The sequence below is a fragment of the Capsicum annuum genome, chromosome 2 (genome assembly GCF_002878395.1).
Source record: "Capsicum annuum cultivar UCD-10X-F1 chromosome 2, UCD10Xv1.1, whole genome shotgun sequence".
Taxonomy (NCBI): Eukaryota; Viridiplantae; Streptophyta; class Magnoliopsida; order Solanales; family Solanaceae; genus Capsicum; species Capsicum annuum.
This window is the reverse complement of record NC_061112.1, coordinates 117,450,341-117,467,092: the sequence shown is the minus strand read 5'-3', so window position 1 is coordinate 117,467,092 and position 16,752 is coordinate 117,450,341. Positions and strand designations below refer to the sequence as shown.

Below are 16,752 nucleotides of genomic sequence, written 5' to 3'. Positions count from 1 at the left end.
AACTATAAAAACAGCACTATCCGTTGCACCTGGAATTTTATCTGATGCAACACATAACTGACCCATTGCAACGGATAAGTAATCCATTGGAAACAATAAAAATAGATCACTAATCTGTTGCACCAGGTATTTTATCTGTTGCAACATATAACTAACCTGTTGCAATGGATAAGTAAACCGTTAGAAAAAATAAAAATGGATCACTAATCTGTTGCACCAGGTATGTTATCTGTTGCAACAGATAACCGACTTGTATGAGTAACTCATTGAAAAGAATAAAAACAGTCCTAATCTATTGTAAAATGAAGAGTAAACCGTTGGAAAGAATAAAAATAGATCATTAATCAGTTATCTGTTGGATTAATATTGTTTAGATTTCTTTCAAACAGAAGAGTCGTCTGTCGCAACAGATGAATGATCAGTTAGATTGTTCACCTGTTGCATCAGATTTTCATAGTTGCATCAGATTTTTAATTTGTTGCATCATATTTTAAAATGAAGAGTGAATCGTTGGAAAGAATAAAAATAGATAACTAATCAGTTATCTGTTGGATCAATATTGTTTAGATTTCTTCCAAACAGAAGAGTCGTCTGTCGCAACAGATGAATGATTTGTTAGATTGTTCACCTGTTGCATCAGATTTTCATATGTTGCATCATATGTTTTATCTATTACATCAGATGTTTCAACTGTTGCAATACCATTTCTACCAAGACAAATAACAAATCAACCCAGCAATACCAACATATCACACACACACATACACACTAAGAACATCAACTGTGACCAAAAATCACCAACAAATTCGAATCAACAGTACGACAACGAGAAGAAGAAATGTAGAAATGCCAGAAATTAGGGTTTTATTCAGTCCACATTTCAATACCAGAAGAGTAGTTGGCTCAAGTTCCTTTGTTTCTTCATAATTTTTTACCTGTGAAAAAGGAAATGGGAGGACGAAGAACTCGAAGTTGTTGTCGCCGGAGAAGTATTCACGTCGATTGACGGTTAAAAGTCGAAAAGGAACTCGCCCGACTATTTGTCGCCGGAGGTTAAAGGGAGAAATTTTGCAAAACTGTTGGTTGGGAGAAGCTGGAGAGAGAGAGTGGTTGATTAGGATTGAAGAGAGGTGTGGGTTTGGTTGATTTGTATTTTTGAAAAGATTAGAAAGTTTTGAAAATATTAATCAAGTCCACAATTAACTTAATCAAGTTTCCTAATGATATTTGACCCTATCTGTTGGTCAATGTCACCAATCCTTCATTCAAGACTTAAAAGACACCTTTCCTTCAATTTTCTCTAGTAACTAGAAGCGATTTTTTAAAAATAGAGAAAAAAAAATTTCATTGGTGTACAAAATTTGAAAAGGTAAAACTCATAAATAAGCTTAATGAGATAATCTGCTACGAAAACTTATCCAGCGATAAGTTAAAACTATGTTGTGTTTGGTATGATGAAAATGCTTTTCAGGAAATATTTTATTAAAAAATGAATAATATTTTATATATTTTATAATGTTTGATTAGTAAGAAGAAAATATGATCTTAAATGCATTTAGGATAATGGGTCCTGAACTGGAGTTGGAATCGAAGTTTTGAGAATCAGGTCGAAATTGAACACTGATTCCCATATCGAAGTTAGATCCTGAGCTGGTGTTGAGAGTTGTTCTCAAATTGAATTCAGGGTTGAATCGAGGTTCGAGTCCCAAGTCAAGTTCAAAAGTTCAGATTTAGGCCGAGTTTGAAAATCGTGTCTTTAGTCATGCTCGAATTTTAAATTATATGTCTTGAATCATGTTTGAGAGAGTTAGAAGTCGACTGCCAAGATTGGGAGTTGTGTTTCGAGTCGCGATTAGGAGTTGAGTCTCGAGTCAAAAATTGAGAGTTATCGAGAAACAAATCCCGAATTAATGCCGGAAAGAGACTCAAGTTATGGTGGAATGCTAACGTATGAGTTGGAGGAGGATTTCGAAAAATATTTTTTCTATCTTTTGAAAAAAAATCATTTTTCTTAAATTTGAGAAAATAAGATTATTTAAAACATTTTCCAAAACATTGGCAAGAAAATTCTAAAACATTTCGTACCAAACACACATATTTTTCCCGTTCTTCCTTGAGCTGCACTAATACAAAACTAGTCCCGAAAAAACGAAGGCGTCAAAACCCTAAATCAGCAAAGAAAAAAATGCCTAAGCCAAAACGGTATGTATGGAGAATCAAGCAGAAAAAGCAGACAGCTTCATCATCATCCGCACCGCCACCTCCACCTCCACCGCCGTGGGTGGAGCTCCCTCGAGAAATAACGGCGGACATCCTTAGCCGGCTGGGTACAGTAGAGATATTGCTAAATGCACAGAGAGTTTGTAGTACTTGGTGTAATATTTGCCATGACCCTAGCATGTGGCGAGTCATCGACATGCGCAACGACGAAGATACGTACATGGAAGATGTCTTCGACAAGTTGTGCCGCATCGCTGTTGATCGTAGCCAGGGCCAGTTGTTAAAGATCAACATCGAGTATTTTGGTAATCACGATCTGCTTCAGTACATAACACAGAGGTATGAGTGGAGCTGAAAGTCCATTTTATTTTTCGGTGTTTAAATTTATCTTGGTAATGAAGATCTGTCACTTTTGACTTTACAGTGTAAAAATAGGAAGAGATTGATTGATTGATTATCTCTCCCTCAAACCTACATAAACAGCATCTGTATTTTAATTGAATTCCCCTTTTGAACAGATTATCTTGAGTTAGAGCTACGATATGATTGTGAGAGTACTAAAAATATCCTTTTTTTGGAGTAAATATTTGCATGTTTGTAGAGATAAGTATTGAAGTTAAATTTTCTAGTATTGGAATTGACATTGTTGTCACGACGACAGAACTATCTCATTAAAAAAAAATCGTTGGATAGCTCCAGTAGGTAGCCGGCCGTTTGTCGGAGAATCGTACGTGAGACTTCCGCCTCATACGGTTCTGTTCCCCTACCTTCTCAGGGAACCGTACATGAGACTTCTGCCACATAAGGTTCTGTCCTTAGTTTCCATCATAGGCCTTGGGATTAAACCACTATCTATGCACGTACGTCCAGCCTATATTGAGAAATATTTTGCTTCTCGGGCGGTGTCAAACATAGTACTTGCATTGCGGGAGATCACTGCCCGTAGGGTTGAAAGAACCGCTCACTAGCTAGCGCCTAGCCGGACTACTGGAACTGGACGAATAGGCTGGAAGATAGACAACAGACTCATGTCACTGACACCATCTAATTTTTGGCTGATCATAGTGTATGGGTTAACAATGAATCCACGACACATGTAGACACATGGGGAGAAGATCAGGTGGCATAGTAGGTAACCGACATTTATCTCCTCTTGAGGGCAAGTCCCGGGGAAGGATAAGAAAAACTAGGACCACCGATGACGTGGATAAAGGGACAAAAAGGACAAGGGTGTCATATATTTCAGATGCACGGATGAGTTCAGTACGGAGCTGAGCACCGCAGGAATATTGGCTGGCACTTGCAATGGAATCAACAGATGGCATGCGGTGATTGGCTTTGGTACTAGTGGGCATTAACGGAATTAGATAATTAGAGACCTGATACTTGTAACCTATAAATAGATCTCTTGTACACACTTGGAAGCATTCATCGAATACACCACAAGCAATACATTTTGATTACTTACCGTTTTATTCTCTGTATTCATAGAAAGCATCCGAAGGAATAGTCTGAGCTCTCTGACATATCCGTCTCAGCTCGAAAGCATCGGGATTCAACTCCATCACACTTTACTTTGCTTTACTGTCATCGTTACTTTCCATATTGTTAATTTGTCTCCTAGACGCTACAAGACTAATTTAAAGAAGGTTATATTAAAGCGCGTGCTCTTGACCTCATAAACAAATTCCTATACCATCAAACAACTTTGTATTCCAGTTGTTTGCAACATTTTCCTATGTTAAATGGGGAGCACTACCTGGATCTTCTTGATGATTTTAAATGAAAAAAGGGGAGAATTTGAAAGCTGTGTGGTGAAGTCGTAAGGGGAATGGTAATATGCTACTGATTTTTTCCTTTTCCGATGCAATTAAACTTCGTTTTGTTATGTATATTGTCTTCCCTTCCAATACCACAAAGGACAAACCACAAATCATAATGATGTAGCTTGCATTCAGTTAGGCAGAAGTTAGAATTTATAATGTTTGATGATGCGGTATAATGTAGATATGAGAAAATTCAGAGGTAGCCAACTTTTTGTTTAAAAATGCAGGTTTTATGTTGTTGAAACTTACTTTTTCTGGGGGAAAAAGTGAGAATGTTGGGTATCATAGAAAAGAGTTGGATTTTTTAACCGGGGTGGAATGGGGAGATTGGGAATGCCTGCGTCAAGTGCATGACTTTATCTTTTTCGGTGCATGTGTCATGTTCAGCCTTTTATATTGTTTTAGATCTCTCTTTGTGTTGTCAATTTGCTTTTCGTGCATGCTTTCTAGCTAAATTCAGCTTTGAGTTCTATTGGTATTTGTTAGAGTGGGTTGGTGTCCCACATTGGTTGGGGAATAGACCGATGGTTTGCATATATGGACTTGGGCAATCCTCCCCTCATGAGCTAGTTTTTGGGGTTGAGTTATGCGCAGGTGTCATATCTTTACAATATTTTTCCTTGCAGTCTTCTCAAACGTAAGTTTGTCATATATTCATGTCTTTTTTATCTAATCTTGTGCCCTTCTGAACAGATCAAGTCAGCTAAGGCATCTACGACTTGTCAGCTGTGATGATATTTCAAATGGAAGTTTGGCTGCAGTTGCTAAGAACTTCCCGTTGTTGGAGGAGTTGCACATTTACTTAACTGCTATTTGTACTGTGGATATAGAAGCCGTTGGTCGTTCTTGCTCTCAGCTGAAGTCATTTACATTTAACGACTGTGGATTTAGAGGATTGACAAGATTTAGAAGTTTACATATCGATGTCAATGATCAAGCTCTGGCTATTGCAGTAAATATGCCTGAATTGCGACACCTTGCACTTTTTGGGAATACCATGACAAATGAAGGTCTGTGTGCTATTCTTGATGGCTGCCCGCGGCTTGAATCACTTGACTTGCGACACTGCTATAGTATTGATCTTAAAGGAGATCTTGAAACGAGATGTCACCAACATATTATAGATCTGAAGTGCCCCCATGATTGCACTCATGGTTATGAATTTAGTGCTCAAATTTGTGATTATAACTCTGGCGATGATCAGTCTGTCTGGTTCTCAGACTATTTCAATGATTTTGAGTATGACTATGATGACTTTGATTATGACGACTTCACTAACCCTTTTAACGGCGAGTATCTGGATGAGGATGGTTTCTTTTGGTGAGGTCGTTTGCTACCTTAAATTTGTTAATGGTAAGAACATAGTTTTGTTCAATGCTTTTATTACTAGCATTGTTTCATCTCTCTTTCCTCAATCAAAAAGAATGTCTCTTGCCCATGTTGATGCAGCTTAGCAATGCAATACTGAGACCCACCTGGTCTAGTGGAGATCTTAGGTAGTAACAACGGAGTTAGAGATTTGCTAGAAAATCAAACAGTCCCATTGTTGTTTTGCAGGTTCTTGGTTGCTGGGTGAACTGCGAGTCGTCCAAATTTGCTGTTTCCATTTCAGTTGAAGTGGTTAGAGTGTGCACTTCGCTGGTGGCGGATGTTTAATCATAGTTACTAAAGCAGGCCTTAATCCTCTTCCCTTAGCACTTTACTGCACCAGGGACTTTTAGTAACTACTGTATTCTCCCCTTCTGCTTTGGTTCATGACTCCTTCACTTTAGTCAAATTTGGTAAGTTTCTTACTGAAGGAGGTCTGAACGTATAGAAAAGACTTTCCAAACTAGTTTTACTGTAATTTCATCTTTGTTTTTGTTATTTTTTTTTTTCACTTCGCCCATACTTGAGGGTCATATGGTACATGGGATAAGGATAATATTCCTGGGATAAAATTTGGGATCAACTTTACCCTGTGTATGATGTGAGGTATTAGCTAATCCCGGGACTCTAGTATCCCACCATTTGTATTAAAATGGTTATTGTGCATTGTTTCTAATTGTCGAGTTTTACTTGTTTATGTTAGATTCTGTTGATGGTGTAGATAGGATTTACACCTTTTGTTTTGCTGGAGGTGGGCTGTATGACTTTACATAAGGGGTGATGGTCTATTGGCACAATCTTATTTGTAACCGATTTTGGGTTTTAGGACAACGTTAATTTTAAGGCTTAACATCATGTCTCAAAGTGATATTTACTACTCTTTGCAAGCATTCTTTGTCTATTATATACATATCATATTTTGGTTGAGGAAATTCTTTTAGCGGTGTTAGATGGCACCCTTTCTAAATGGTGTCTCCGCCATCGAACAGGAATATTTACTCAGTCTTATTGAGCATCAATTGCACCTATTCTCCATAGACTTCTTTTCAGACCTACTTTGTAGGCAATATCTGCATAGAGTACTGGGAAAAATTCTACATCATGTGTTTTCTTCTCCGAAGTTGGTTCAGTTTTCTGGACTTAAATCTTGTCATTGTAGGCCGTGCAACTATTATGTGTAGTGAAACCGGAGAGATTCTTAATGGCTCGTTGGCTTTCATCATGACAACAAGCAGTAGTTTTTTTGAATGTTTCTTCTTAATTCTGTTTACCAAGGGAACATCAATGTATTTAAAATGTAGCTGTAGTTTAATATCTTTCTTTTTGTTCAAAGTTAACAGCTTTCATTTGCACTATGTAAAAGGGCTACTTGTTGCTTCATAGCCCTTTTAACGATAATGCTCAGACTCTCCAAAATTTGCTGCACTCGTGACCGATCCTCCAAAATACACTCCTATTGAAGGATCCGGCACACACCCAATGGCATGTTTGAAGAGTCTGAATGATAATGTGTCTAAAATTTTACTGTTAGATCTGTCCTTCCTCTGCCAGCTTGATCACTAAGGATTGCTATTTTCATGTAATGGCTCACAATCCTCATGTTTAGACAATTTGATTGGAAAAAAATAGTGTGAGTTATTCTTAACCCAATGGCCTAACGGTAAAACGAATAATTCGCTTTTTCTGTTGTACATTATTGCTGTTTGCGTGTACCCTCTTTGATTTCTCGTCTATTTCATCAGAGAGTTTTCTGTTCATTGTATCTATCCCTACAAGTCCTCTAATTTGGAAGTTACATACTCTTATTTGCCTAAATGAATAGTGAGGATTCATATACCGACCCCATCTAACTTGAGGTTAAGGTGTAGTTTTTGTTGCATCTTCATTTGCCAGATGCCATCCAAACGGGCAACAACATACACAGTGTATTACCACTGATGGGGTCTGGCGCATACTCAGGGGTCTGCCTCTGTCAGGTAGAGTCTGTTTTTGATAGACCCTCGACTCAAGGTGTCATCCAAACACGTGATACCATTGACAGAAATTAGTTTGTATAGTTTCTGAAGAACTGGGATTATCAGTAAAAGATGTGAAATATTGCCTCCATGCATGTGGCTGATAAATGTTAACAGAAAAATAATCGAGTAACATAAATAGTTGAAATTAAAGTATTATCACCAAAAAAAAAAAAAGGGTCTTGTTTTAAAAATAGAGAATAAAGAGTACCATTTTTTTTGAAATGGAGGGATAATCTATACTTTTTTGCTTTCTTCCTTCAGTTAAAACAACAACAACGATGTATTTTGTGAAAAATTACAACTAGGGTCCGGATAGGGTAGAATATACGTAGATCTTATTATTATCTCGAGGAGGTATCAAGTAAAAACAATTATTCTTCGTTCATTTTACTTGTCCGCTATCCTAAAAACAGAATATAACAATACTTATTTAATTTTAAAAAGTAATGAATAATTTATTATTATTTCTTTATTTTATTTTTGTTATTAAATATTATTTAATATATTTAAAAAAAATATTATATTTAAAGAGTAATATAATAAAATTATATTAAGGTAGTCAATAGTAGCTTAAGGTTGCATTTGTTTTTTTTAAGATTCAGACGTCTGAATCTGAATGCACAACTGAATGATTAAGATGTTGTCTCTAGATCTGAAAACTGAATGATTCAGGTTGTTTGTTTTTCAATATTTGAATGTGCAAAATAAATTTACTTGTATATATAATAAAATAAAAAATATAATTCAAATAAAAAACTAATTATATATCAGAAAAATATGTAATTTAATACAACAAAATTTTTATTTGATTGGCAAAAAAATATTTATGTTTGTTAGTGATAGTGGAGATTGGTTTATAATGGTGGTTGTGGTGACAATGATTGATGTTAGTGATTAGTAATGTTAGTGGTTATAGTTATGATGGTTGATATGGTAGTGTCTGTTTAGAGGCGAAGCTAAGATTTTTCCTTAGGGGTTCAAAATTTGAAGAAAAACTCATTAAAGGGGGTTCAACATCTAGAATATATAAATAAAAATTATTTTAATCATGTATTAATAATATAATTTTCATCGAATAGGGTACATCCGAACTCCCCTTTAATAGGCTAGCTCCGCCTCTGCCTGTTATGATGGTGACAGTTGATAGTAGCGGTGGTGGTTGTGATTTGACGTTGCTGGATGTTAGTAGTTGATGGTGTTGATTGTGATGGCTGAAAAATGAATGCATGATGGTTGACAATGTGTTGGTGTTAGTTGGAGATGTTGTTAGTTGCGATGGTGGAGATGGTTGTTAGTAAAGATAAATTATAGCGATGTTAGTGATTGAAGTGAGGGTAGATATGGAGTTACTAGTGATAATGGTGGTGGCCGTCAAAAAATGTGTGGAGGTTGTAATGTATTAGTGGTAGTTAGCGGTGGTGCTAGTTGTGATAGATGAGTTGGTCGATAGTAGGGATTGATCGGCAGTGATTGATGATGGTGGTAGTGTTGACGGCGGTGGTGACGGTAAATATAATTAGAATAATAAGATGTAGTAGGTGTGGTAACGGTTGATAATAGTGGTTGATAGTGATATTTGTTGTTGGTGGTGGTTTTGATGGTGAAGGTAGTGGGCGGTGGTTGACAATAACAGCGGTGGCAGTGATGGTGATTGATGATTATGATTATAGTGGCGGCAAATATTATCTAACACCAGAATATCTTTTCAAACCTATTAATACTTAATTCTAGATTCAAATGATTAAGACTTATTCAAACTTACTAATAGCTAAAATTTTAATAAAAAATAAATATACCCAATAGTCTGAAGTCTGAGTAATTCAAACTCACACCTCCATTAAGTGCAAATAAATGAGTCTACATATAGACAGATGGAGAGTAAGGCTGCATTTGTTTTATTTTAAGATTCAGACTTCTGAATCTTAATGCACATCTTAATGATTAAGATTTTGTCTCTAGATCTGAAAACTGAATGATTAAGACTGTTTGTTTTTCAACAACTGAATGTACAAAAAAATTTTATTTGTATATATAATAAAATAAAAAATAATTCAAATAAAAAACTAATTATATATTAGAAAAGTATGAAATTTAATACAATAAAATTATTATTTGATTGAAAAAAATATTTATGTTTGTTAGTGATAGTTGAGATGGTTTATAATGGTGGTTGCGGTGACAATGATTGATGTTAGTGATAAGTAATGTTAGTGGTGATAGTTGGTATTGTAGTGACTGTTATGATGGTGGTGGTTGATAGTGGTGGTGGTAGTTGTGATGTGACGTTGATTGATGTTAGTAGTTGGAGGTGTTGATTGTAATGACTGAAAAATTAATGAATGATGGCTGACGGTGTATTGTTGTTAGTTGGAGATATTGTTAATTGTGATGGTGGAGATAGTTGTTGGTAGAGATAAATTGTAGCGATGATAATGATTGAAGTGATAGTAGAGATGGCGTTACTAGTGACAATGGTGGTGGCCGCCGAAGAATATGTGGAGGTTCTGATGTATTAATGGTAGTTGGCAGTGGTGCTAGTTGTGATAGATGAGTTGGGATAGTAGAGATTGGCCGGTAATGGTTGATGATGGTGGTGGTGGTGTTGACGGCAGTGGTTGCGTTAAATATAATTAGAATAATAGAGGTAGTAGGTGTGGTAGCGGTTAATAATAGTTGTTGGTAGCAATATTTATTGTAGATTGTGGTGGGTGATGGTTGATAATGATGGCGGTGACAGAGGTGGTGACTGATGGTTGATAATGATGGCGGTGACAGAGGTGGTGACTGATGATTATGAATAGAGTGACGGTGAATATTATCCAACACAAAAATGTCTTTTCAAACCTATTAAGACTTGATTTTAGATCTGTGATTAAGACCTATTCAGACCTATCAAAAGCTAAAATCTTAATTAAAAAATACATTTAATAATCTGAAATCTGAACCATTAAGATTCAGAATGCAAACAAATGAACCCTAATTAGGTAAGCACACCGTACAAGGAAAAAAAATACTGTAATAACAACAGTACAATCAAAACACAAAAAATAGCACATGAACATAGGATACACTGGTCCGAAAGAACAAAGGCGGTAAAACCCTAAAACAGAAAAAAATGTCTAAGCCAAAACGGTTTGTATGGAGAGTTAAGCAGAAAGCAGCAGCACCACCGCCACCTCCACCTCCACCGCCGTGGGTGGAGCTTCCTCGAGAAATAACGGCGGACATTCTTCGGCGGCTGGGAATCGTAGAGATATTGCTAAATGCAGAGAGAGTTTGTAGTACTTGGTGGAATGTGTGCCATGACCCTAGCATGTGGCGAGTCATTGACATGCGCGATGACGATGATATGTACATGGAAGATGTCTTCGACAAGTTGTGCCGCATCGCCGTTGATCGTAGCCAGGGTCAGTTGTTCAAAATTAACATCGAGTATTTTGGCAGTGACGATTTGCTCAAGTATATTGAGCAGAGGTATGGGTGAAAATGAAGGCTTTTTTTCGGTATTTGAATTTATTAAACCTTTTGTGATTGTGCGAACAAGCATTTTGATTAATAGAGATTAGAGAACATTTCTTTCTGAGCAGATAACATAAACATGAACTTAGAGCCAACTTTGATTGGCTTAGTTTTAGTGTTTTTAAGCTCGAATAGCTTTTAACTGCTTTTGTATTGCCTGGATTTAACAAGAAGGTGACTTTTGACGCTAATATTTAAGCCAAACTAACAAAAATAAGCCAAAAATGGGAAATCCTTACTAATGGCGTTTGGCCTATAAGCAATAAGTTACAAGCCCATTCAAACAGGCTCTTACACCAAAAAGTGTAATTCCATATGATCACAAGTGTGTTGTCTTCTGACAAAACCTATCACCAACACCTAGACTCTCATGATTAATTTGACACCTCAGGAGTAGCTATGTTGCATGAGGATATTCTTGTTTACATTAAAAATAGAAAAGGACTAAACAATTCATCATCTTCCGGATAGAGCTTTTATTGTCATCAAAACATCCCTCATTTATTTCCTTCCAAACAGTCCACTAAACGCAAGCTGTGACAATCTTCCATCCCTCTTTGTGTCCTTACAAGTTTCCATCTTTGTTCCAGCAAGCCAAAACCTTGATTAATGAAAATCCATAGTAGGTCTGTCACTTTACAGTCTAAAAATAGAAAGAGATAGATTGATTGTCACTGCTTCAATCCACATACATAGCATCTATAGTTAGAACTGCCTCTCTTGCCAAAGATGTGATTGTGAGAGTATTGAAATGTGTAGGAGTTGGTAGAGACGTGATTGTGATGTGTAGGTTGCATAAAATTACATGTTAGTAAATATATTTATTTACTTGTAAAATTCATTGAGTAAGAAAATTTTGTCTAGATTAGTTGATCTAACGAAAAATCTAACAAAAGCGGATTGAATATACATTAGCAATCTCAAGTACCAATTTCTACATGGTACAACACTACTAATTTCTTTCTAAGAAGTGTTGGTCACTAATGTCTGCACTTAACCCAAGCTTTAACAGAAAGTTATGCTTTCACACTTCTATGCTCTATTCTATTGGAAGTGGCCCCCAAGAGAATTGCCAAGTTATGTGGTTTTATTTAAGGGTCAATTCACAGATCTGATGAACAGCAGACAATGTGCTCCTTTGCCCTCAGAATTAGCTCAATAAAAAACGCATACCAAATAGTTTGGGATGCCACTAAAAGGGATGCGTATCTTATAGTAGACTTTCTTACCTTTGATCTTTGCTTTATTCAAAAGGAAGGTATTTTACGATAGACATGTCGGATAGAAGAATTAAGATGAAAGCTAGTTCCTGCATGCATATGTTGGACTATCTCGAGATGTTATGAGTATAGATTTAGTCCTATTTTTGGTGCAAGAGAAATTTACAGATGAATCAGAGTCTATTAGAACTTTTAGAATCCAAGAAGAATCAATATCCAGTGGTTTTACCTTTTGAATTGTAAATATGGTATCCAACACGGCCTTTCTGCAGATGATTTTTACAATATCTGCTACTTTTTCAAAAAGGAAGTAAGGAAGGTGTGTCATTGTTACAGTAACAACAACAACAACAACTACAACTACATCTAATTTACAAACAAGTTGGGATCAGCTATATAAATCGTTATTTCTTCATTTAAGCTCATACCATACCATCAGAAACAACAACCTACCCAGTGTCATACTACTGCGAGTATCTGGATGACAATACTCCAAAAATGTTGTTGCACCCGTGTCAGGTCCTCCAAAAAAGAATTACTTTTGGAGAATCTGACACGCATTCCGCTACTTGTTAGAAGAGTCCGAACAACATAGCTTATCTCCATCACTTCGTCAGGATCTTGCTTTAGCAAAGGGTTTAAAGCTTATATCATTTTCACTCCCCTTTCTTAGTTGCCCTTGTTCCAAATTATAAAATTACACTGCTTCACTCCCCTTCCTTGCCTGCATTGGCCCATTCAATGAAAAGAAGATGATCTGTTTCTACGTTGTAAAGTGGTTGGCCAGCCATGAAATTAGTTTACTCGCTTCAGGGGTATTAGATGGGCTATGCCGGAGAGGGCAGGACAGACTCTAGTAAGCTGGACTATGGAGGGCAGTGGCAGCACAAGGACAGATGGAGAATTCTTTCAACAGTAATTTGGTGGACCATGTGGAAGGAAAGGAATTCTAGATGTTAAGAGAGCAAGAGTAGTCCATTGCACAAGATTAAACTGAACTGCATTACCACTTTTTGCTATTGGTGTAGTTCTGAGTGCATAGGTGACCCAGTGGCTATGATAGACGTATTAGGATCCTTGTAAGATGAAATAGGATCTAGTGATAGTCTTTGTTTTATCCTTTTCGTTTCAGGTCCTACACATTTGGATGTAGACCATGATGTAAATTTTCGGATTTCAGCTTTGATGCTGAAGATTGATATACAAAATGTTACCTCTGTCAAAAAAAAAGATTATATTGCTGTTTTGGCTAAAAGCTTTTGTCTGTAACACTCCTTACAAAAAAAAAAAGTCCAAGTAATGATGTATTTCTTCATATGAATGTGATGCAACTATGCTGTCCGCACTTGGGTGTGGGTATTCGATCTGGGTGCGAACCTAAAGGTCGGATTCTTTATCACGTAAATTTTAGAATTTAGGGTATGTATTTGCATGTGGATACGGGTGCTGGGATATGGGCATTAAATGTATATTTCAACATATAAAATATATATTCAATTAGTTAAAGTTATTGAACAGAAAAGTTAATAAAACCTCAATATTTATAAACACCAATGCGTCCTCATATATATAAACCAAAAATCAAACTAATTACCCAATCAATTTATACTTCTCGGTCATAGAATGTTGTCAAAGTACCCAAAGATAAGTTGACCAAATTCAGTATGGATCCCAAACCCACACCCATGTGCAAGTATTTTGAAGAGTCCACACAGTGCAGGATTGAATGGAACTTGGGATTTGAACCTAGCTCCGCATTGTTGTCATTTATCCTTATTCAGGTCCAAGCTTATGTGAACTAGTCTGGCTTGAGCTTGGCTCTTATGAGTTCTTTGAGTCTGACCTATTATTAGATAAATTTGTACTATTCACATGTTAAATATTTCCATTTGTGTACTTTCTCCAATTGAAACACTACCTCATGCCAAAATGTTACCTTCTAAAAAAAACACTACCTTATGCCTCGTAACAAGATGCTTTCCAGGAGATTTGCAAGCATTTACGGAACAACAGAATTGCTGTTGTTTTTTATTAACTTTTCTGATAGTAAGTTAAAAGACTTAAGAGAAACAAATACTTTATAGTATTTAGCAAATACAGCGTGTGTTCCATGAAATAACCAGGACTTCTCAGTTTCAAAATTAAGTTTTTTTTGACTTACTTTTTGCAAGGAGACCTTCATTTCCCATTGGTAGCACTAAATCTGAAATCTTTAAGACCTCTATTTCTCAATTGAATTTTTAACGAAGCTGAGGTGAAACAGAAGGGAAGCAGAGTACACTAGAGTGATAGATGTTGGATGCATTTGTGGAGAAGTTGGATGCATCCCTGCCAAACAACATTGTATTCCAGTTGGTTGTATAAATGGAGAACACTACCTGGATCTTCTTGATAATTTTAAATGAAAAAGGACAATTTGAAAGCTGTGGGGTGTTGTAGTGGGAATGGTAATATGCTAAGTTTTTTCTTTTCCGTTGCAATTAAACTTCGTTTCGTTATGTATAAAGTATACAAACTAGGAATCATAATGATGTAGCTTTCATTGCAAATAGCAGAAGTAAGAATTTATAATGTTTGAAGATGTGGTAAAATGTAGATCTGAGAAAATTCAGAGGAGGACAGGAGATAGCCAACTTTTTTTGTTACAGATAAAGTTGCTTTTTCAGGGGAAAAAGGAGAGAATGCTGGTTATCAGAGGAAAGAATTAGATTTTTCTTTTTGGCTAAGTAACTCGGACTCGGGTCATTTTTTGTGGGGGGTTGGGTGGTATGGGTTATGCTTGCTTCAAGTGAATGACTTTATCTTCAGTCCGTTTTGTTTATTTTTTGGTGTTGTGTGTCATGTTCAGCCTTTTATATTGTTTTAGATCTTTCTTTGTGTTGTCAATTTGCCTTGTGTGCATGCTTCAGCTAAACTCAGCTATGAGTTCTATGGGTATTTTTCTGTGCAGTCTTCTCAAAAGTAATTTTGTCGTATTTTCATGTATTTTTTATCTAATCTTGTGCCCTTTTGAACAGATGAAGTCAGCTAAGGCATCTACGACTTGTCAGCTGTGATAATATTTCAAATGGAGGTTTGGCTGCAGTTGCTAAGAACTTCCCGTTGTTGGAGGAGTTGCACATTTACTTATCTGCTATTAGTAAAGTGGATATAGAAGTTGTTGGCCGTTCTTGCTCTCAGCTAAAGTCATTTACATTGAACGACAGTGGATTTAGAGGATTGGCAGGATTTAGACGTTTACAGATCGATGTCAATGATCAAGCTATGGCTATTGCAGTAAATATGCCTGAATTGCGACACCTTGCACTTTTTGGAAATACCATGACAAATGAAGGTCTGTCTGCCATTCTTGATGGCTGCCCACGACTTCAATCACTTGACTTGCGCCACTGCTATAGCATTGATCTTAAAGGGGATCTAGGAACGAGATGTCACCAGCAGATTATAGATCTGAAGTGCCCTCATGATTGCACTCGTGGTTATGAATTTAGTGCTCAAATTTGTGATTATAACTCTGGCGATGATGAGTCTGATGGTCTCTCAGATTATTACGAGTATGAGTATGACTATGATTATGATGACTTTGATTACGACGACTTCACTAACCCCTTTAACGGCGAGTATCTGGATGAGGATGGTTTCTTTTGGTGAGATCGTTCAATGCTTTTTATTGGTAACAACATACTTCTGTTCAATTATTTTTATTAGTACTAGCATTATTTCATCTTTCTTTCCTCAATTAAAAAGAATGTCTTGCTCATGTTGGTGCAGCTTAGCAATGCAATACTGAGATCCACCTGGTCTAGTGGAGATCTTCGGGAGGAAGGGTGAAATTAGCTATTTGCCAGAAATTTAATGGTTCCATTGTTGTTTTGCAGGTTCTTGGGTGCTGGTTGAACAATGAGTGAGTCCCATATTTTGCACATTGCTGGTGGCAGAATTTTAATCATAGTTACCATGGGCTTAGGCAGGCCTTAATCCTCTTCCCTAGTGCTCTTTGAACCTCCTGTAACTACTGTGTTCTACTCTTATGTTTTGGCTCATAACTTCTTCACTCTAGTCAAATTTGGTTGAGTTTCTTACGGAAGGAAGTTGGAACGTATATAAAAGCCTCTTCAAATTAGTTTCACTGTTCATTTTTGTTTTTGTTAGTATAATTTTTGTAACCTCGCACACACTTTTAACACTTCAGCAGATAACGACTAAGTCTAAAACCAAGCCTTTTGGTCAAGCCATCACTTTAAGCTAGTGCTAGACTGACCCAGTCTAACATTTTATATGAATCTCAGTACAGATATCCAGTAAATGGTTGCCAAATAAAAATGCATCCCAGATTTGCATTTTAATAAGTTCCCAGTGTTACTACGACATGATGAATTGTCCACTCATTCATTCACTTCATGCTATTTCACCCTCCAATGTTATGTATTTATAATCTAGGAAGAATACTCATATCCCTCAACTATTTGACTTTTTTCATATAGGTACCTCAATTAGGCCATATACTTATTGAATCTTTTACTCCTTCACAAAACGTTTCAATTAAGCATAATCTGCTGGTGGGCAAAAATTGTAAAATGC

The 16,752-nt window shown here is 36.5% G+C and overlaps 2 protein-coding genes across 5 annotated transcripts; both read left to right on the top strand.

The window, feature by feature from the left end:
• The first annotated feature begins 1,979 nt into the window (after window positions 1-1,979).
• LOC107859077 (putative F-box/LRR-repeat protein 9) lies at window positions 1,980-7,059 on the top strand. 4 transcript variants are annotated; one of them, XR_001671317.2, is made up of 4 exons: window positions 2,065-2,559; window positions 4,740-5,399; window positions 5,604-5,827; window positions 6,574-7,059. XR_001671317.2 is itself a non-coding variant. In XM_016703970.2 (3 exons), the coding sequence occupies exons 1-2, from the start codon at window positions 2,186-2,188 to the stop codon at window positions 5,368-5,370; spliced, it is 1,005 nt and encodes a 334-aa protein (XP_016559456.2). In that variant the 5' UTR covers window positions 1,980-2,185; the 3' UTR covers window positions 5,371-5,399; window positions 5,604-6,111. The 4 variants fall into 4 exon arrangements, 3 of the variants coding, with proteins under 3 accessions (XP_016559456.2, XP_016559457.2, XP_047262657.1); XM_016703970.2 differs by lacking the exon at window positions 6,574-7,059 and having other exon boundaries at window positions 1,980-2,559; window positions 5,604-6,111; XM_016703971.2 differs by lacking the exon at window positions 5,604-5,827 and having other exon boundaries at window positions 2,049-2,559.
• A 3,326-nt stretch (window positions 7,060-10,385) lies between these two features.
• On the top strand, window positions 10,386-16,273 carry LOC107859078 (putative F-box/LRR-repeat protein 23). The gene is given in 3 exon segments (XM_047406702.1): window positions 10,386-10,906; window positions 15,189-15,844; window positions 15,943-16,273. Coding segments are annotated over 2 exon segments (993 nt in total). The 5' UTR covers window positions 10,386-10,547; the 3' UTR covers window positions 15,823-15,844; window positions 15,943-16,273.
• Window positions 16,274-16,752: the final 479 nt, after the last annotated feature.